Source organism: Eptesicus fuscus, chromosome 5 (genome assembly GCF_027574615.1).
Source record: "Eptesicus fuscus isolate TK198812 chromosome 5, DD_ASM_mEF_20220401, whole genome shotgun sequence".
Taxonomy (NCBI): Eukaryota; Metazoa; Chordata; class Mammalia; order Chiroptera; family Vespertilionidae; genus Eptesicus; species Eptesicus fuscus.
In genome coordinates, this window is record NC_072477.1 from 35,325,020 (window position 1) to 35,348,206 (window position 23,187).

Sequence of the window (23,187 nt, forward strand, 5' to 3'; positions counted from 1 at the left end):
GAGCCAGACCCACAATAAATTTTATAATTACCCTATTAAGATTTGGAAAGCTGATTCTCTTCCCTGCCCCTGCTAATCAGACCAGCTCAGCCTGTCTGTTAATGGTCTCCATTCAGAAGGCAGCAACAGGAGCGGGAAAACAATCCTGTCCTTGCCGTCCAGGTCTTACTAGTAAATGTTGACGCTCCTGAGCGTCAACACATCCGATGTTCACGAGAGATCTACAAGTAACTGCCAGTGCAGTTCCCATTCCAGGCTCACATTTCAAAGGTGCAAATGTGAGGAGATTCCAGATGCATCTGCAGTTTGCTGACTTGCCTGCTACTCAACCAATTTCACAGTATTTATTGAACAGTGAGTACAGACCCAACATCTTTTCACAGAGGCCTAAGTGATTCAAAACAAGTAGAAATGGGTTCTTCTTAATTAAGGCATTTTTACTGTTGCCAATGTATTCATTTAGTCATTAAATATTTCTTGGAAATGAGTGAGGATTAAGACATATACACATTAAATGTATTGAATATAGTAGAGCATAATCATCAGGTGCTATACTTAGTTTCTCCTTAAGGGCCAGTCAACTCAGTTAAAAGCTAAGGGCCAGGAATGGCCAAAACAGAGCCCATACTATTAAGAAGTGGACAGCCAGGGAGAAAAAGAAGTAAAGCAGAAATTATAATATAATATGGTGTAATTAGGTGAGTACAGCATGCACAGAGGAGGACAAATGGTCAAGAAATGCCCTGGAAGGTGGACAACACTTGGACTGAGTCTTAAAACTTAAATATGAGTTCACAGAATGTAGGTCCAGGGCTGCATGCAGAGAAGTGGCCAATGGCATGGCTGGAGAAAAAGGCAAATTGTGACTTGCTTGTAATAGCTTCAGAAGTCACAGCTCCCTCCTCTCCCACAGCCCCACCAATTCCAGCGACTGCAGCTGCCCCAGATTTTGATCTCTGCCTCCTCTACTCAGTGATACCTCAGAGCTCCACTCAGATTCAGCTTTCTGCACCACAGGGAGGAAATTGCCCCCAAGCAGAAGCCAAGTTCAAAGAGCTGACCTTGTGACCTTTCTTAGAGATTGCACTCTTGCGCCACCTGTTGGCCAATGTCTGAAAACAGTTGCCTCATGTGGTTTGTCCAGTTTTGTTTAGTTTGCAATGGGAGGGAGGACTAGTCTTGCATAAGTGAGGATTAAGACATACACATTAAATGTATTGAATATAGTAGAGCATAATCAGGCTCTATACTTAGTTTCTCCTTAAGGGCCTGTCAACTCAATTAAAATATATGGGAAGCATGGAGCTTTCCCATATATTTTGAACAGCCCTTCACTAGACCCTTATGCTGTCTACCTTCCAATTTCTCAAACATCTGCCCCCATTCCTTTTCCTTCCCCTTCCTTCACCTCCTCTCCAGCAAAACTGCTTTCATAAGTCACCTGTGCCATCCTTATTGCCCTAGTCAGTGGGTATTTCTTCCACCTCCAATCTCCCTGACCTCTTGGTAATATGTGAAAGGTTAACATATCTCCTTTTTGAAACTCTCTTCTCTCGGATTCTCACCTCTATGACTCAGCTTCTGCCTCCGACTCCTCCTGCTCTGTTTTAGTTGCTGTTCTCCATTTCTCTACCTCCTGATAACAGGACTATTCCACAGGGGGCTCATCCTGGACCCTTTGGGCATCCACTACTGTATATTCATAGGTTTAGATATTTAATTTCTTGCCTTGTCTTTTATGCTAACAATTCCACTTTGTGAGAACAATCCTGTCTCCACCCAAACTCTTGTCAGATTTGTCCAATTGCAAGTAGATATTTGTATCTGGATATCCCACCTCAAAACTGATCTGGCTTTTGTCTCCTTTTTAACCTTATCTTATACTCTTCTCTCCTTTGTCTATTGTTCCATCTACACTACTTGCATTTAAATTCCTAAAGCACACCAAATTCTTTCCCACCGCAAGGTCTTTGCACATGTTGTTTCTGCTTCCTGGATCGCTCTTCCTTCTGTTTTTTGCATGTCTATCTTCTCCTCATCCTAAGGTCTCCATTTCCCTTTAATCTCCTCAGACAGACTTCCCTTGACTACACGATCTATCTAAACACCACCCTGTTATTCTCTATCATTATTTCCTCTTGCTTCTTTCACAGTACTTATAATTTGTGATTATTTGTTATATACTTGCTTACCTGTGCTGTATTCATATGTCTATGTGTTTGTTCACTTATTCTAAGCTTCGTAAGGATGGGATTTTGTCTGCTTTATCAATTAATTTCTGTTTGGCATCTAGCTCAGTGTCTGGCACATAGTAGGTACTCAGTAAATATTTGTTGGATGTGCGAGTGAGCGCATAACCAGACTCACTATCCTTTTCTTCTCTACAGAAAGGTCCTGCACCCCAGGTTTCCTGTGCTAGGCCTTAATGTTAGAGACACAAACATATAAAGCATCGTCTTTATTACTTCTGCAACTTTTTATCAATTAATAAAAAATAATACAGTTTCTGAGACCAAGTGTACACTGAGCTGAAAGAAACCAAGGGGTTAGAGTCTGTGGGATGGGGCTTGAGAAAAGGAGCCGATTACAAAATTTTGAAGGCTGAAACCATCATTAGTCTGGTAGCCCAAATTGCACGTCATTACAACTTATTATTACTATTTTTGAGTCCACATGGCACAGTTGACCCCACAGACCATGGGCTGTTTTCCTGCTGGTTTTTGCTAGTTTCCCCAGAAGTAATTGCCCTGTAAATGTTGTTCCTACTCCTGGGGTTTTACAACTTCTCACACCCTCCAGGCTCAGGTTCCTGCGGATCTTTCTTTCCATTAAGCCCAAGATTGGTCAGTGTATTAGCCTTTTCCATGTCGGGCTATAATTCACCTGTTTTCCAACCTCTTTGCCCCAGTATACTGTTAACCATGGCAGAGACATTGGGCTTTTGCCCTCTTTGTAGCCCCCATATCCTAGTTCAATGTCTAACACATATGAGGCCCCTCAGTAAATGTGCATGAATGAAAGAATAAGGTTTGCTAAGCCTTCTCTAACCAAAACAAATACTGACCAGGAAAATGAGTCTCTGGGCAATAGGTGTATGGTCAAGGTTAAACCAGAGTTTTCTCTGGGATGTCAGATAACTTTCATTTTTACATGGCAGCTCCTCTCTGTGCAAACCTGGGGACGGGGAGCATGTGGCAGTCAGTTGTGCGAAGAAAGAGCAACAGGACATAATGCGGGGAATTGGAGGGGTAAGAATGGCAAGAGAAGATGGACTCAAGGAGTGTTTAAAAGGTAATGCCAGCAAGACCTTTTGCCTTTCCCAGGCCCTGCAGAGTAAATTTAAATTATCTTCCAGGCAGTGTGAACGTTGGAAGCATCTTCCACTCCATTAGATAAAATTAGAATTCGAGAGTAGAACATGCCTAACTACAAGAGCTGCGTCTACAGGAGAATTTTAAAATATATTACACTCAGTTGTCAGTACCGGTGCATTAGGCATTCTGTCACTTGCATAGCTGCTGTAATTTGCCTCACATGGGTGAATACAGTACTCTCAGGAGATAATTTACTCTCATTTGCTTACCAGAGAAACAGAACTTTAATATATATTCCTCATCTTTGGCCAAGATGTGATGTGTATAGTGAGGATTTTGATTGAACATTTGCACCAACCACGGGAGCAGGGAGGTGATTAACGTGCTAAATCGGGTCTGCTGAATTCTGGGTAGGAAGGTTTCAAGGACTCTAAGAAAGTTTTATATCATCTCCTATTAAATTACAGAGCCACACATGAAACTTTTGCATGGTGAATAAAGGATTATCTTCTAACAAAACTACCTTGAATTACCGGCTCTGCTGTCTTTTCTCCAATCCATCCTGCAGATCTTCATTTAGCCCAGGATTTGTCAGTGTATGAGGGTTTTATATGTTGGGTTAAAATTCACTTGTTTTCGGTGTTTTCAGAATCTATGTTGAGAAAACATTTCCTTTCTCTTTGCATTAGTGCTGTCTACACTTCCCGCATGCTCTTTCTCACCTCCCACGTCTTTCTCAGTAAGTGCTGATCCTTCTGCCTGTACTGCTCAGCGAACAGTACTCTTTCCACAGTCCACAGTAACTGTCATGTCACAAAAGCACACTTTGTGCCATGGTCTTCTCTCTCACTCACTTTCTTTGACTTCCACACTGTTACATCTTCCCCCACCTTTTTGGCTGCTTTTTTTTATAGGTTCAAATTCCTTTTTATTATTGTTTTTCTTGAGTCTCTGCCCTAGTTATCTGCATTTCTCAGTCAACATTCTCTGTCTGGATGGTGTCATTCCCTCCTGTTTCCTAGGGCTACTGTAACAAAGTACCACAGACTCAATGGCTTAAATACCAGAAGTGTATTGTCTCACGGTTCCAGAGGCTAGAAGTCCAAGATCAAGGTGTCAGCAGGGTTGCTTCCTTCTGAGGCCTGTGCGAAGGAATCTATTCCATGCCTTTTGCCTCTTGCCCAGCTCCAGGTGTTTTGCTGACAATCTTTGGCATTATTTGGCTCGTAGAAGCATCACCCCTATATCTGCCTTTGTATTCATGTGGTGTCTTCCCTGTGTATGTCTGTGTCCAAATTTCTCATTTTTATATGGACACTGGTCATATGTGGTTAGGGCTCACTTTAATTTGATTACCTCTTATCTGTACCCAAAATGTCAAGTTCTGTCATACAGCAGGTTAGGACTTCAACATGCAAATTTGGGGGGACACAATTTAACCCCATAACCTCTCCTATAGCTTCAATGACTTGTCCATGTGCTGGTGACTCTCAAATCTGTGTCTCCATCCCAAACCTGTCTTTTCAACTCCAGACCTGTGTGCCCAACCGCCTGCTGTCCATCTTCCCCTGGATGACTTTTATGCACCTTAAACTCAACATGTCACCTTCTCCCTGAACGAGGTCCTCCTTCTAGCCCAGTGAATGATGTCTGATGTGAATGGAAGTAGACCTTAGGCCCAGACAGTTGGTTTTAGGCTTGGAGCTGGACATTAAAAGGAGAGTAGGATCTAGGTAAGTGAGAAAGAGGTTTGTATGACTGTGGAGCTGGGACTTGCCACTGTGGGTTTCATTCACGGACTGTGTCAGCCCACCCACCTGGTAGGTGAGGACACCCATAACAATTGTGAAAATGGCTTGATGCTGGTAGCTTCCTTCATATGCCCCAAGACAGAAACTTGCAAATAGTTTTGTTATCAGTGGAATTTGAGTTTTTGGGGTACCTTTGGGGAAAGGAATTTCCTGAGCCCCCGCTGGGAGGATAGAATTTCATGGAAAGCTTTATTGATGATGTAAAATTAAGGGAGTTCCCCTCCAAGGTCCCATCTCCATCCATCCTGCATGGAAGAAGTCCAATCTTGTCTTCAGCAGGGCCAGAGGGAAGGCCACTGCCCAGAATTTCTACTCCGTATTATAGTCCAGCGCAGTCCAGCATCTGGGTAGTCTAGCTTATGTTCCCAGCTGCAGTCCATTGTGTGTGGGGTCTGCATGGACATGAGCCACATGGCTATGGAGGGAGAACAGGCGAGCACATGGGCATGTTTGGGTCATGGAGCAAGAGAGAGCAAGAGCGAGCAAGAGCACAAGAGCGAGCAAGAGCACAAGAGTCTGGGCATTTCACCCTTCCAAGATTTCACACCCTTGAGTGGTTTCACCCTCCTAGTCAGTGATCTTTTTTCCAGGCTAGACTGAGAGACAAGCAACTTCCCTACATCATTTCACAGGTGCCTACCTCCCCCTTGGTTCTATCTCTTCCTCCAGTGTTCTGCAGGGAATAGATGAGTGGTTCCCCGGGGAACATGAAGCTGCCCAGATGACCATGCTTATCATGTCTGGCCTCCCTTTTGCTCTCTGTCTTTTATTAACCTTAATAACTAGCTAATTACAACAATAACAGTTTTGTTTAGATTGTGGTTTAAGTCAGTAATCAGCTGCCTCTGCCAGCTCTTGACTTGCACTTCTTCTGAGTGGCACGTGTAAATGTTACAGCATTAGCTGTACACTGGTATACTCAACTGCAATTTAATTTTTTTCCGCTCATAAAAAAGGCATACGTATTTTGTGAACTAATCCATAGCCTAATGGTTTAAGAGCCAATCCCACATAAAAAGACATTTGTGGACCACTAGCAGTGGCCCAGGGCGGAGCAGTCTGCTGGCTCCTTGATTAAAGGCTGGCTTATCCACCCAATCAGTATTTAACTCTCTTTATGGAATTACTTGTGATTGGATTCCCACCCCCCCCCCAATTTGGACAATAAGAAAATGAGGGCAGTCATCATGCCTTCTTGTCTTTCTTGCACTAAACTGAGGGCTAGACACATAGTAGTCATCAATGACTTGTTAATTAATGGGTTATCAAAGAATCAGGCCAATTGTCACTGGCCTTTGGGTTTATTCTGAATTGGTTTTGACTATAATGAATTGTGAATCTGCCTTATTAATGCTTTGTCGAATCCATCAATCAAGGTTCTCACCAGGGCCATTTGAAAGGGAATGTATTCCAGGGAGCCCTAACAGAGAGGAATTTGTAAGTAAAGGGTTTCCACAGTTAGTAGGGAATATTTTCCAAGATCTTCAGGGTAACAGTGACATTGCAAGAAGATGGTAGTGATGCTACACGGTGCATAGAAGGATCTTAGTACCCTTTAGATGTACTTGTATGTGGGTCAATACCCTGGTTCAAATGGCAAGGAAATCAATACTTTGGGGGCAGAAGAGACAAAGTCTCTACTAGAGGAAAGTCAATGTGAAGGCGTAATGAGAAGCAAACAGGATGATTCAAGGTAGCAAGCTCAGCATATGAGAAACCAGAATTAGAAAACAAATTACAAGTAGTTACTAACTTTAATAAGTTATTCTTTCTAGCATAAACACTCCCACTGCATCTAATATATGATTTAAATACTATTACATTATGTATGTGATTTAAGAGTAGTGCACATGGTGTTATAAAAAACAAATACTTGCATAGTCGTAAAGCTCGCATCTTACTTCTTAAGAGAAAGGGATGTGTGTTCAAAACCACAGCTTCCAGAACTAAAACTTTAATAGATTTATACCAGACCAGGACAGTACTTTTAGTTTTATTTCTTCATACAGCACATTATTTTCTTACCTATTTTGCTTCAACTTATTGAGCTTATCTCTTTGGGAAATGTTCTGAACTGGATCCTGAATTTCTTTGTGTTTTCTTGGATTGAAGTGAATATTTTGGAACCATCAGGACAGGCCTTTTTACTGTAAGGCTAATGAATCTCCACTTGCTGTTGCCATCAAGGTGACAGGAATGACATGAGGAGAAGTGAGGTTGGTGCATCGTAGAGATTTTCCCTCTTCACCTTCACTTGGGCATCAGCCAGCAGTCTTCCAGGGGGAAACTTGCTCCCAGGTTTCACCAAAGGTAACTTGGGTAGCTATGTCCCCTTATGAATGTATACCATTGGGTTCTTACATGGAAGCTGGCAAGAATTCCAGAAAATCTTCCTAAATGCTTTCAATGGTTCCCTCTCTGAGCTCAGAGACTGTCCTCTATAGAGGTGGCTGCAATCCAAAAAGAAGTGGTGCAGTTGCCAAGTGGGAGGAGAATGGAGGTATGGATAAAAGAAGATGAAGTGATTAAGAAGTATACATTCTAGTTACATAAACAGTCATGGAGATGTAAAGTACAGCATAGGGAATATCGTTAATAACATTGATGGGTACTAGACTTATTGGGGTGATCAGTTCGTAAGTTACCTAAATGTCTAATCACTATGTTGTACACCTGAAATTAATATAATGTATGTCAACTGTAATTGGGAAAAAAAATTAATTAAAAGTGGTAAGTAAAGCCATCAGAGAGAAAGGGGAAAGGGCAACTGAGCTGAGGGGTTGGGTCATGTAAAAGCCCTGATTGTCAGCATTAGACAGGGCTCTTGATTGGAACCCTCAGAAGTCAGTTAACAAAAGGGAGATTTACTGAGTAGATCTGGGGGGTGAGACTCACAGGACCTTGAAAAATGGGTGGGGAACTAAGAGGACATCACAACTGAGCAGCCAGGACAATCTGCCAGGATGCTTTTGTTACCATCTCTACCTGATACCCTGCTGCTCATGAAATAGCAACAAGCTGGCTTCCTTGAGATTCCAAGTTCTGGATAGGGTGGTCTGATTGGCTGAAACGAAGTCATGCCTGCACCCTATTGCCAGGGGCAGGGGGGAATTCTTTGGTTTCCTTTAGCTTCCTTTGTGCGTTATGGTATGGGACTTTGTTTCCCTAAATGGGAAAGAAATTGGGTGCTGGCAATTAAAAATAGGACAGAGGGCCACATTAAAAACACTCAGGGAGTTGTTAACTTGACTTAGAGATTTAAAAATATATTATTTATTCTTTTGCAACAACAACAACAACAAAAAACACCCACTTTCTATTATCTTAGGAAATTATTTAAAATCAGGGCTATCACCAAATATTGTAAAGGCAATTTTGTGGTATTCTGCTGATTCCATCTATAGGATCAGCCAAATACATTCAAAATTCTTCCTTAGGTATTTTGGGAATACTTAAAAACCCATTTGAGATTTCTATGAATGTTCAGAAGAAATCACCTAGGTTAACCCATAATTTAATTTACCGATGACAGAAGCTGTAACAGGCTCAGTAGTCAGTGACTGGATATGAGTAAGATAAGAGGTAGCTGAAGTTAGAAGAAAAAAGTTTAGACATAATAAAGCATTGGTATGATTAGGGCCATGTTGAGATAGCACTGGGGAAAAAAAACCTTGATATTGGAGGGAGACTTAGGGCCAGAAATGATCTAAACAAGCAAGGATTAAGGATGGTATTTTATTTGGGGAAAGGGAGCCAGAATCAATGAATCTTGACCCTGACCTGTTCTTTAGAATACAAATCCAGAACATGTGTTTGACAATTATGAGCGTTGCTCAAGCAAGGATGTCTTTATTGAGGGAGGCGGGGAAGAGGGACCATCTGATGTGACTAATGAGAGACTTCCAACCCATCACTCCTAATACAGTTTACTCTCGATACCTATTAAAATCTAAACACTGATCATCCACAGAATTTGCAATGCCCAGGCACTCACTGTGGCCTAGAAAATAGATATGATTTATTTATGATCCTTGACTGCATCCCAAGTGACATTCTTAATATTTATTTTTGTCAGGACTGGCTCTATATTAATCGAATTCCAAGGCCATACATATAGCATGGGGCAGTGTCTTCATTTACAGGATCGAAAATGACTGTTTCATGGCCCAAGCCCTGACATGCCTCTGGGCCTGGCTCTGAAGTTTCAAGTTTGCCTTTTTAGGACAATGATTGGAATATCTCCAGTGGCTCAACGACTGTTGGGTCTTTCCACAAATCAACCAAAGGGAAGGAGCTGGCAGCATGCAATGGGCTTTGAGCTCTATTGCATAAGGAGGTATAGAAGCAAGGGCATAACACGTCAGTGAAAATGAAGAAGCAAAAGAAATTACTAGTTTGGCTTACAAATCCAACACTTGCTAGCTACACATGGTATACCAACTTTTTAGTAACTATGGCCAATATTTGATCTCAACTTGCTATCCAACCTATTTTTGGACTTCTTCCTTTTCACCTTCTACAATTGCCAAATGATCACAAAATGAAACCTGATATTCACTGAAGGAAACTTGAGAAGACACAACTCATCCTATCTAATAAAGAGGGAATATGCAAATTGACTGTCACATCATCACAAAGATGGAGGTGCCCATAGCCACAAGATGGCAGCACCCAGTCCCCTCAGCCCTGCTGGAGTCCCCCAGTCCTTTCAGCCCTGCTGGGGAGAGGGGGTGGCAGGCGTGTAGTGTGGCCGGACCTGTCCTCAGCCCCCCAGCTGCTCAGGGCCAGCCCAAGGCTCAGGCAAGCCTCAGATGGTGGCTGCCCAGCCGCCCAGGGCCACCTGAGGCTCAGGTAACCAGGGCAGGCCGAGGCTTGCGCTGCCGGCAGTGCCAGCAGCAGAGGTGTGATGGGGGTGTCGTCTTCCCCTGATTGCCAGGTCACCTCCCGCCCCTGAGGGGTCCTGGACTGTGAGAGGGGGCTGAGGGACGACCCCCCACACACACACTCCAGTGCATGAATTTTCATGCACCGGGCCTCTATTGTAAAAATTTAAAAAAAGATATTTGAAAGATAAATTTAAAATGACTTGGAGTATCTGAGTGTGAGTGCCTTTTGGAGAGTATGAACAAATGAGGGTTCACTAAATTCCAGGCAGCCTCTTTTTATTGCCTTTGAAATATTCAATCAGAAACCATAATAAATGGTACAGTAACCATTTTTAGATATGTAAAATAATAACATCCATTTTGGCACTTTGATAATAATATTAACATAGCATTAATTTAAGCATAGTAATCAGCATGTAATTCTTCTGTTGATTTTTTTGAATAGCTGTACATTTTTTACTTAATTCCAAGATTAAATAATAAATTTTCATCAAGTCATCTTGAGGCAATACTAATAGATAATACAGTAACTCCATTTTCAGATACCTCTATTTATTTTTTCCCAAAATTGAGAAATAAAAGAAAAGAAAACCATATATGCTTTTATGGAGATGCCTGGACTGTGGAGCTAACATTTGCATCTAAGTTGCACTGCTGTTCTGCTAGGTTCTTGAGGCTCAGGAACTCAGGATTACTTTGGACATCACTGCTTCTCGACGTTCTGATTTTATTCCTTCAAGTGATTACTCACACAAGTACATAACCTTATGTATTCAAAGCCAAATTCAAACCAAGATGTCATTGCTATTTAAAGATTTTGCTTTCCATTTGACAGTTTCTACCTCCTTTCTGCCATCTCAGAAACACCACAGCAAGACCTCGCCCTCATAACCTAGAGAAAGTGATAGCCTCTGTTCTCCATCTTGTATCAGCAAGACTATAAAGAAACTCCTAACTTATAAGGAAGAACAAACACAAATGCCCCAGAGAGTGGTCAGAGCAGTCTACCTGTCTTGGAGCTGATGTCAATCAGTGTCCAAGTTGATTCTGATACTCTGTTTCTAATGATCCCAGTTGCTTCTCAGCAGGTATTTTATGAGGTCATGCCGTGTATAGAATATTTTATCTTAGACATAATTTTTAAAAGTGTAGCATATATAGATAACAAGAATAATTATAGATGTATGTATTTACATGGGTTGATATATATATATACACATATTTCCTAGTTCTGACCTACTAAGAAGACCTACTTTCAGGGGTATCCCACTAACAGTAAACACACAGCCAGATGTTGGTTTCTAAATACCATTCTCCAATGAAAGGAAATATGGATCCTGGGAGAGATGACTGATTCTAGGAGTGGGCAGGGAAAATAAAAGATGAGTCCAGAGCACCTTGCAATGCCAGAAAGTAAGGAAAAGCTCCAAAAACAAAAGAATGGGAATACGTCAAAGGAACTCAGAAGTCAATCTCCCAATGGAGAAAGATGAAATAATTTAAGCAAAAGAATAAACAATCCAGGTTTGATCATAACTCAAAGTAGAAAATAAATATACTTGAGTCCACACTGAAATAGATAAATGATTGAATAAAGGGAGGAAAAGAGAAAAATCTTCTTTTCACAAGAATTCCAAATAATATGTGCAGACACTCTCCCTCGAGAAGGTAAAGCTCAACAAGCCCCCATTCCCCACACCAAGTGTAAGCTGGACTTAGTTACCTGCTTCCAAAGAACAAAGTATAGAAAGGGGAGAAAGAGGGAGGGAACCAGGCCAACACTGCTTTGGCCAGGTGATCAAGGGAAACATCACCAGTAATAAGTCATACCGGTAGCATAAAATGACTGATATCACATGATAAGGACACTTCACTTCTGTTGTGTTTATCCCCAAAACACATAGCCCCGGTATAACCATGAGGAAAGACATCTGATAAACCCCAATTTGAGGGACACCCTACAAAATACTTCCCTAGCACTTCCCAAAACCGTCGGTAATGAGAAACAAGGACAGACTGAAGCACTGTCACAGACTGTGGGCGGCTAAGGAGACATGATGACTAATGTAATGTGTCCTGGGTGGAATCCTGGAATAGAGGAAGGTCATTACTGACACAACCAGTGTAATCCAGGGAAGTCTGAGGTGCGGTTAGTAGTAATTGCCAACGTTAATACCTTCATTTTGACAAATGCCCCCGGGGTATGTAAAATATTAACGCTAGCCGAAACCGGTTTGGCTCAGTGGATAGAGCGTCGGCCTGAGGACTCAAGGGTCCCAGGTTCGATTCCGGTCAAGGGCATGTACCTTGGTTGCGGGCACATCCCCAGTAGGGGGGTGTGCAAGAGGCAGCTGATCAATGTTTCTCTCTCATCGATGTTTCTAACTCTCTATCCCTCTCTCTTCCTCTCTGTAAAAAAAAATCAATAAAATATATTTAAAAAAATAAAATATTAACGCTAAAGGAAACTGGATGGAGAGCACATGGGAACTCTGAACTATCTTTTGAAATCCTCTGTAAATATAAAATGATTACACACTTGAAAGTTTACTTAAAGGGAGAGAAGAACACAGTCTCTGACATCAAGCAGCTTACGCAGATGGAGAGTCAGAGCATCTCACAGGAGAAAGGGAAGCAATGGGGCAGCAAGTGCATGCCTGCTGTCAGTGAGCTCAGACGGCACAAGTTCAAAGACAGTGTAGGTGCATATGATCTCCCAGTGAACAGTGCATGAACCAATCCGAATCTGATCAAGGATTTAAGCATTGGGCTAGCTTCAGAGTGTTCCAGATAGAGGAGCAGCCCGTGGAAGGCTTGAAAGCTGTCAGTACTGAGAGTGAAGGGTCAGAGCACAGCCAGACCAGCTTCCTGGAAATGGAGTATTCAGGTTGGGGTAGGGCTGGCCATGTAAATTGAGGTCCCAGTGCAAAATGAAAATGTAGGGCCCCTTGGACAAAAAGCAGAAAATATGGCTTTTTTTTTCCCCTTAGGCTCTTTCTCTCTCTCTGTCTCTCTTTTTCTCTGTGTGTCTCCGTGTGTGTGTGTGTGTGTGTGTGTGTGTGTCTATTTCTCTCTCCATACCTGGCATTTTTTGCTATTTAATATCTGCTCCCTTGGACACCGGATATTTGTTGGGTGAGTGCAGGCCCCCACAGATACTGGCAGCCCCACCCTGGAACCCCAGCACTCTACATTCCAGCTACCAGGGCCCTGTGAGATTGCTAGGCAAGGCCAAAGGTGAACACCCACCCCAGGAGGTAGGGAGACAACAGGAGACAGGAGCATGTGTGAACTGAGGCTCTGAGCCCCTGTGTATGCTCCATTATCCCATCAGAAGTCACTTATAAAAAAAAAAAAAACAGTTTAAGAGATAAAAGTATTAAAAATTTCCAAGTGGCAACTATATGTCACCCACCCTTGGATGCGTGTGGTGATGGGGGGGCGGGGAGAAGGGGGTCCTTTTGAGCACAGAGCCCTGTGTGACTACACTGGATGCAGGCACATGAAGCCGGCCTGAGTGGGGGCATCGTGGGAGATTAATCAGGATCGGAAGGGGCTTAGCCTGTGGAAGATCCTGAAGGCTGAGTTTTGTCTGTAACAGTGGACAGAGGCCAGAGGTGACTGAGGAGACACAATGAAATTGGATGTTAGTGATTAATCTGACGGAAAGTGCATCGTGGATTTGATAGGAGACACTGTTGGCAGCTTTACCAGTTAGGAATTGAACAGTCAGCTTTGGGAAGGAAAGGAGGAAGTAAGCATAACATAACACTTCCCTTTCCTTGAGGCAAACTATTAGACAGTGTTAACAGTTCCAATTCAGAACAGATGTATCAACCCAAACACCATATTCTAATGTTCATTTCTAGTTAGTGGATTTATCTCAAAAGACCCTCGTCAACGTAACACTTTCTTTTTAGGAGCCCCTTTTATAAAGTTAGAAACGAGCTCAATGAATGTTCCATATGGGCTGTGATTGTGGCTGCCATGTGTTTTACTGCCAAGGCATTTTAAATCTGTTTGCAATTTTTTCCTCCAGAAAGTTCTCAAACTTGTGTGAATGCTTTCTTCCCAGGTACCTCCAGATCATCAGTCCCTCGATGTAAACCAGGAGCTAACTGCCCTAGTTCACACAGCGGCATCAGTAGACAGCTGTCCCCTCTGTCTGTCACCGAAGATTCTTCTGCTCCTATTCTTGAACTTCAGAGCCGAGGATCCTCTGGAGTTTGTGGACACAGAGTCGAGAGGCAGAACAGATCAGGTATGGTGCTGACCTCTTACTAACAGTACATCCAGGGAACCTTCTATCCAGCCGTCAAAGATCTCACCTTTGTCATAGAACAGAGACGTTACGTGGATGGTTAGGAGTGGTGAGGGGAAGGTTTATCAAGCAGGAGGAGACAGAAGAGGGAAATGTATAGATAGGGACAGTCCACAACTTAGGATGGTTTGGCTTCGGATTTTTTGACTTTAAGATCATGTGAAAGCAATGTGCATTCAGTAGAAAGTACATTTTGAACTTTGAATCTTGATCTTTTCTGGGCTAGGGATATGTGGTATGATACTCTTTCCTGATGTTGGACAGCAGTAGTAACCACAGCTTCCAGTCAGCCACGTGATCACGAGGGGAAACAAGCTATACTCTGCAGTGTAGTATTAAATGCATTTTAGACTTACGATATTTTCAATTTATGATGGGTTTATTGGGGTGTAACCCCATCGTAAGTCAAGGAGTATGATTTGTACAACCTCTTAGTGTGCACAATGTAGCAGAGAAACTGAATACCAAAACCTAATGTTGAAGGGTTTAACATGGTTAAACAATGACATCTAATGGTGTTTACAAGGTAACTGGTCTTTCTCATCTTCAAGGAGTCAAAAGCCAGCATCTTTTATCTCAGCCCTGGGGTTACTAACAGCAGTGTGCCCATTCTAAAAAGAATAGAAACACCAGTAAAATCAGACTCTGCTCTTGCCCTCATCGGACTGCTAGTCCTTGGAGCACCTGCAGTTTTCCCAATCTTACACTTCCTTCAGGACACTTGTCACTGGCCTCTCTAATCAGCAATTGCTGATCAGTCAAGACCTTTAGCCTTTCCTCTCATCTGCCTGACCACTTACCAACTCCTGGGCTACTTGAATTGCTAGATAAATCTCATAACTATATCCACGAGTTTCCCAACAAATTTATCACTTTTAATGTAGCCAACTCCACTAGGCTACTGCCCAATACTGTTTTTTTATGTTGGTCATCTTTATGCCATCCCCAGAGAATGCTCTCAATCCCTGAGTCCATACTCACTTCTTCTCATCGTATGACCACACTCTACCTTCCCCCAAAGAGCAAAAGAATTATGTGCTATCAGGTGCTTTCCTCCCTGCCTAAAAATATCTGTTCTCTTGTTGCCTACTACCGTCCATGCGGGACCACCTTTGACTTGTGTGTTTTCTACCATTCTGCTAACTCCTTTTCCTGTATCCAGGGTCACCTCCTCTCCATCTCTCCCACTGGCATTTTTCAATTTCTCCTCCATTTGTTCACTCAGCTTGGCCAGCAACATATTAAAATGTCCTGCAGCCTTAAAAACAATAACAACAGCAAAAGCAGCAAAATACTCCATCCAAAATAATTGGGTAGTAAAAACAAAACAAAACAAAAAAACCTACCAAGGGCCGAGGGGCGGGCCACTGGCTCAGCCCCCGCTGCCGCCCGCCCTCCCTCCCTTCCTTGGGCAGAATGCGTTTGATGGGTATTCGCGGCCGCCATCTGCGCACAGCGGTGCCGTTCTGTCATTTACACACATTGTTCTCATTAAAAAGTGAATTATACTCGGAAAAAAACAACAACCCTAGAACTTTGAGAAAACTGGCTTTAAAAATAAAGAGAAATGACAACTCAGGGAACACGGTTAGGGTGAAATAAACCAAGGTATAGAGGAGGCCTGAAAGCCCCTTCTAGGGTCCTACTAATTTGAGAAGAGGTTTCTTTATATGAGCAAAGATCTTTTTCAGAAAGTGACAATATTTTTAAATGGTATGAACTCCAAGATTCAAATTATTTTAAAAGGTGAAGAAAACGGCATCTTAAATCTTCAGAAACTTTTAATTGGCTTTAATACGTTGCAGTAATATTCCTATTATTCCAGTCATCTGCTGAGCAGAATGTTCCAGTTAATTAACTATGCTGGTTAATAAAGACTTGCCCTATCTATCATATACACATTGCAAATTTTAAACACTCTACCATTAAAGATCATATGGGACATAATTTACTCTTTCTGTAATGTTCAGAAGGCATTTTGTATATTGCAGGGCACCAAAGAAAAAAGAGAACAGAATAATCTGGAGAGCAGCTCACCAGGCTTTCATGAACATTATGGTACTCAGTCTCAAAATGAATCCCATAATATAGATATTATCGCTGTTTGACAGATAAAGAAACCAAGACTGGAATAAAATGTACATGCAGGGCCATACAATGGCAAGGCCAGGACTTACATGCATGTTTCCAAATTCCAATGGCCTCTACCATCAATTCACATGGCTCCAATCAAAGTCCATAAAAATGGATGGAGTTGCCGGTAAATCAATCTCAAGGATATATACAAAACTATAAATGTAAGCAGAACTATGTAAAAACCATTTTTAAAATAGAAAAATAAATGAATTCTGGAGACTCAATCTTTCTATAGTACCTATAGAAGGTAAAATTAAAGAATTGGCAACAACTAAATGTAGTTAGCAGAAGACGAATGGGCCAACACTGTGGGAGGATTTAGGTGACTATTGATGTCATCAGAAGTCCTGTCTGTGGTATGATGGTAGTACAGAGCAATCTTCATGAAGGCAGATGTCAGCTCAAAGGGATCCTTAAAATCTCTGTAGAATCATTTCTCCTTTATGAGATAGTCCCTGAGAATAAAGTGATTTGAAATTCGATCCTTTAAGCGTCACTTCTCTGAAACCTCATGCAAGATTGTCATTCCTGCCAGGAAAGAGAACTTTTCCTCCCAACCATTTCTGAAACTTGCAGTGCTTGAACAGAGTGCTCAAGCCTGAATCCCAGACAGAATGAATATTCAGAATAAAAAGCTTGGACCCTGAGGTCATACTGACTTGGAGTTAGCCATGATAATCTTAAGCCAAGTCTCAGGTTTTTCATCTATAAAATGGGAATGATGGTACCTACTTAATTGGGTAGGTTTGTGTCCCCTTCCCAGACTCCCAACATAAGAGTCTCTTACTCTGCTCTGTTATTAATTCTAAGTTTCCCCCCTCCACTCTCTGTATAAGCCACATGCTCATAGAGGGAATTTGCACAACTGTTTTCAAGAGAAGCTATTCACTGTCCACGGTCAAGGGAGCTGGCTAACTCATACTTCCAGACTCAGCTAATGTCACTGCATCATGAAAGTTTCTCCTGATCATCTCCCACACCACCCCGTAGTGAGTGCTTGTTCTCTGCCTCTGTATGGCCTTGTATCTGCCAAAGTTGGCCCTTATCACACTGTCTGAGATGTGCTTTCTGGCTTTCCACCAGGCCATGAACTCAAGTCTTTCATCTTTGAACCCCTGCGACCCAGCTAGCTAACTAGCTTCTGATAGCCTCCACAGGATTTGGTTTTCATCCTCTGGAGGCCTAGATGCGAGAACTCAGTACTGTTTGTAAGACTTGGAAGTTGTGTAGTAACTCCTGTTTTCATCCTTACTTGGTTTATAATCCCCAATGAAGAATTCACTTTCCATACTTGCAATCCCCACCCCCAACCCCTCCATCCCTGCTCTCCAAATAATTATATCAGAAGGCCTTAGCTGTGTGGGAAGCTTTATCCCAGTGGGGCATTCACACCTGGCTTATCAAGTCATAGGAATGCATTCAGCAGGTTCTAGAGATGTAAAGCGAGAAACCCATCTACCTGCAATCTGTGGACTGCACCACACTCTTTACCAGGTTAAACCCTGTGCTTCAGGGAGGTGCCTGCAGACACAAGAGAATCTTGCAGATAATTCTGCCTCCCTTCCCCCAGGATTCTACTACCTGCCATCTCAGCACTGGGACTCAGGGGGACCTTTTCTCCCACTTAACTTCCTGACAGGTACATACATTTATTGTTGAACTTGTTTTCCTATCATGGCAGAAGGCCTTTAGGGTTGTCACTTTCAGGGAGCTTTGACTATTTTAGTGTGAAAAAAAAAAAAGCTACTAAATATTTTTAGTAAATGTCAAAAAAAAACAAAATAGAACTCACTGTGCTCCCAGGACTACATTAAATAGTAATTTGTCCTGAGGTGGGGAATGATTTTGTGTAGTCAGGACTTCATCTGTTCTTGGGGCACATTGTTTTCCAATTTAATAGTCATCTTTGCTGCAGTTGTTGTTTTTTTTAAATTCAGTGGAATATAACCACGAATACTTATTTCTCACTCACTTTTCACATCAGCAGATACAAGGCTGCTTTGGCTGGGTTCTGCTTGTTCTGCCACATAGACCAAAAGAGCAGCAACTCTTTGGTACTTGCCATTCTGGTGACAGAGAGGACTCACAAGAGAGCTGGTGGGACCTTGTGATGCCTCTTAAAAAGCTCTTCTGGGAGGTGTTACACTGCTCATGTTTGATTAGACAAAGCAGGTCATGTGGCCAAGACCAAAGTCTTCAGGGCTGAAATGTGTAATGCTCTTACAAGGAAGTGGGTAGGGTACCCTGGGAAATAGCACAGCATCCACCATGTTCATGAACAATGTCATGGCCTGGATGAAATAATACTGTACCTTACAGACAGAGATTCTGGAGAGAGCATGAGCCAGAGTTATGTCTCTTCAAATGATGAATCTGATTCTGCTGCCTGCCTCTTTGATTGCTGTTTCATAACTCGATTCCCACACATTTGTATTCCTTTCCTGTTTTCAGGGGATGATGGAACACAGACCAATCCTGAGAATAGCAGCCAAGAAAACAGAATGAAGGCTCGCTGCCTGTCCTGCTCATCCGTGCTTCTGAAGGCTGTCTGGGGACTCTTGATCATCTTGTCAGTGTCATCGTCTTGGGTTGGAACCACACAGATTGTAAAAATTACTTATAAGAACTTCTACTGCCCATTTTTCATGACTTGGTTTTCAACAAACTGGAACATTATGTTTTTCCCAGTCTATTATTCTGGTCATCTGGCCACTGCTCAAGTAAAGCAATCACCAATGAAAAAATTCAGGTAGGTTTTATGTTAAACGGCCAATAGGATGTTTTCTAAAATATTTTCATGCACATATGTATGTTTTCATCTCTTTGGAATATGAACTGAGTTGACTTGGGGAGTGTGGAGATACAGGACTTAAGGTCGGTAATGAACACTAGGAAACAGGGTAATTCCTCTCCTAAAAAACAAAACAAAACAAAACAAACAAAAAAAAAACATTGTGTGTCTACAACATTCCAGGCACTGTACTGGTGTTTTGTATATCTTGCCTTATTTAATCATCATTGGTGATAACATCCACCTTTTACAGAAAGGTTAAATGACTTGTCCAAGGTCACACACTTATAAATAGAGGAACCCAGATTTCTATCCAGACCTATTTATCTCTGAAAGTCATGTTTTAAAAGAACACCCAGTGTCTCAAGCCCAGAAAAGAAAACGATATTAATAATAGAATTGTTACAAAAAACATTGCTCAATGTTCTGGACACTGTGGCGCCTAAGCCAATGAAATGACCTGATTCCATGCAAAGGGAAGTTTGGCCCTGGAATACTTTGAAAGATGCCATTCTTTGCTGACTAGGAGCACGTGTCTGTTGGTTTGTAAGCCATGAACTTGATAGCGCCATGGTTCTAGCAGTTTCTCTGTGCTCACCCTGGCTTCTACAGCCTCACCTTGGAGCTCGGGGAGTTGGCAGGGCCCCTGTCGTCCAGCCCTGCACAGGACTCAAGCAAGGCAAAAGCAGCTTTTGGGTCAAAATTCCTCTGCTAAGGGACAGATTCTCGGAAAGGAAAAGCCCAGAGCTAAGGAATAACTTCTAGGACAATCACTCTGATCACCAAGGGAAAGCAGTAGTCAGGCCCCCCGTGGATGGCAGTGGGAGAGGGACAGTTCTCTACACCAGCTTGTTGCTCCTGGGCCGAATGACTATCAGTTTGCCTTGCAGGAGACAAAAGAACCTTTCCTTCTTGCCCAGATAAAGAAAAGAAGGAATGACTATTATAACTGGTGATTATAAGGCTATTCTTAAAAACTTCACAAATGGGCAAGGGTGTATCTTCAACTTCTATTTTCTATCACCAGCTTGGAGTTGCCTGGGAATGTTACAGTCACACTGTGAGCTCATTTCCCATGTGTGTCCATGAAAATTCAATTATAATAAATGAAAAATAAAAATGTAAAAAAATAAATATGTTCTGGTTCAGAGGAAAGAAAAAGCCTTAGAGCTATTTGTGATTGTTAAAGATATTTTGTATTTGATTCCCATCAAAATAGACATGATCTTGGGGCATCAGGTATTTTTTTAATGATACTATTTTAATAAATGATCACAGAGAGCGTGATTATCAGACTAAAATTGTCCTTATTTGAAAATACTTGTGTGCACCCGTGGCAGGCGTGGCTACTGGAATGCTCCTATGGTTTAGACACACATGCTGATACAAACAACAAAAGTGTAGTAGGGGAAGTAGTACCTCAGAAGGCCTCAGAGCAAGCCAAGTGGTTTTCATTTAACATAACCCATTTCCAAGAGGCTGCTGCTGACAGAGGTGTTTTGGCAATAAGCTTCATCTTCACCACATCTCTCATGTCGGGCTAACTATGAGTTTAGCGAAATCTGTGATTTGATGGGACACCTCCACCTGTTCGTGCAGGTAGAGTGACGATGACCATTTCTAAAACCGAGTCAAAGAGCTGTTGTCAAGCAGGGACATTGTCTTTGAAGGGAATATTCCCCAAGGCCTACCTCCAGATGAGAGGCAAATGCTATCAGAAAACTCTGAGATCCTTGATCTGGTTTCCCCTGTAGATCCATCAACACCATTGGCCAAGAAGGTAACTGGGCAGAAGAAGGGGAAAATGAAGTTGGTGTATAAAACCAGAAACAGAATTTGTCCCATGGCGCCAGACCCTCTCACTCATTTCTTCTTTTCTCTTGAATGGCATGAAAGCATTTCCAGTTTTTTTTCTTATCACTAACATGGAAAGACATTTTAATCAAGTATCAAATCTAGATGGTTACAGTTGTCCATTTAGAAGTCGTTTTTGATATTTCCATCATTCCATTTATGTACTATCAAGAGAATTCAATCGCCTCAGGTGAATTTGAAATTTAAGAAGAAAGCACACACAATATACTCTAGTTTGAACACAGTGTTTTCTTCAGGAAAAAAGTCTCTAGAGGGAAATATCTATTTGGCTATGTCAGGCACCGATGAAATGACATCAGAAAAGGGTCAATAACTAGCAGGTGCTGTAAGGATGATGGCTGTGATTAAATTATCAGTGCCCCCAACTTCTAAGCTTCTGTCCAAGTTTCTCCCGCTCTCAATGCTGCTTGTCTAGAAATTCTGATCCCATCATCCCAAGGAGAGACACACTTTATTTGCTTCTCTGTAGAAATAGATTCTTGTTTGAGTCTTTGCATTTCTTAGCACCTTAATGCTTAAATAGCAGAAGGTTCTACATGGGTGACCTGGTGTTTGGAGAGCATTTTTAATTCCTGCAACAGCAGTGACAAATGAAGAGAAGACTGGCAGGGAGAGAAAAAGGGAGAAAGAGTGGAACGATTAGGTAGTCAATAGCTGGGGACAGGGTGAGCCAGGTGAAAAGAACAGTCTCTTCAGGCAAGGGTGGGGGCCCTCCCACAGCAGTGCTTTGCTTGGGGGTGGGGGGTCTGCGTGTGTGTGGGGGGGTCAGGGGTGGGGGGCGGCTCTCCCTGTCCATGTGCCTCCACTGGTCTTCCCCTAGGAGTCTAACATTCACTTGCGAGTATACAAAGTCTTTGATCGAGGGCACTCAACCCAGCCTGATGGTGGGCTCTGGGAAGGAGGAACCATCACTGGCTAGGGCCAGTGATAAGAAAAGACATTCTTTAATCAGAAATGGGTTTGTTGTGGTTCTCCAAAAATGTATATTGAAGGCATTTAGTAGTTGTAGATGTTAGAATTAACCTATAACTCTCAATTCTAGCTCTCCCTGGCAGACTCTCACAGAGCAGATCCCTTGAAAATACAGAATACAAACTGTGTGCCCAGGATGTTCTGTGGGAAGTCTGCTTGTTCTGTGTGTGGCTTTAATTCTAGTATCTCCATGGCTGTAGGGTTTGAGAGAGGCCATCTACTTTCCTGTGCGTGTGAGCACATGTCTTTTGTGTTTCCTTTACAAAGGCTTTGCCTTTGGGTTACTTAGTCCCTTCACTAAAGTTTTGTCTCTTTCAAGGCAAAGTTTACCTTTGGAGAATCGTGTTTCGTTTTATGAAAATTCTTCTCTTTGGTTATTTCCTGCATGAAAGGAAAACACTACACAGTTTCTATGTGTGCAAATTGCATTTTTAACCTGCCTGGAATCTCTAGTTTGCAATTCCCAGCATTCTCAGCAACATTTTCTATGAGATTTGATGTCGAAGGCCACACCCCTGTGCTTAGAGCTTCGCCACTTTGTCACTTCCCCCACCATGAGGTCCTCCTGCTTCATTCATGAGACTAGCATGGCTAAGGATTACTTTGGTTTGCAATACTTTGAGGCACAATTATTTGTCTTCAGAAAATGCTAGACGAAAAATTAGTACTAGTACCTTCTGGAACCATGTAAGTATATGTGCAAACATTAGTAACCTGTTGCTTTGAACAAGGCATTTAAATTACTCTTGAAGATACAATGCCTGGCACATGATAGTTGCCCAATAGATGTCTGAATGTTCATGAACAACTGAGTGAGAGAAAAATAAAGCCGAATTTTCCCAGAAGCAAGCCTTTTTTCAGTGTATAGTCAAATAAGCAGTTATTCTATCACTTCCATTACTGCCCATCTGTATCACTGGCTTGAACACTTTGATTAAAATTGCCCCTTGGGCTAAATAATCAATTTAGTCAGAAATCAAACAAATCAAAGTTTTAACTGAAGTGACTATTTTTGTACAATGAATCCAGATGATTCCTCCAAAATAGCCAAATGTTTGTATATAGCAAAGTTATATCTTGT

General features: G+C 42.1%; 1 protein-coding gene across 1 annotated transcript in view; it reads left to right on the forward strand.

The window, feature by feature from the left end:
• Positions 1 to 23,187, forward strand: part of SLC35F4 (solute carrier family 35 member F4) — a 161,855-nt gene that overhangs the window by 122,390 nt on the left and 16,278 nt on the right. The window contains exons 2-3 of the mRNA XM_008139002.3: positions 14,087 to 14,272; positions 18,920 to 19,217. Coding sequence (XP_008137224.2) covers positions 14,087 to 14,272; positions 18,920 to 19,217 — 484 coding nt within the window. The remainder of the gene's footprint in view (positions 1 to 14,086; positions 14,273 to 18,919; positions 19,218 to 23,187) is intronic.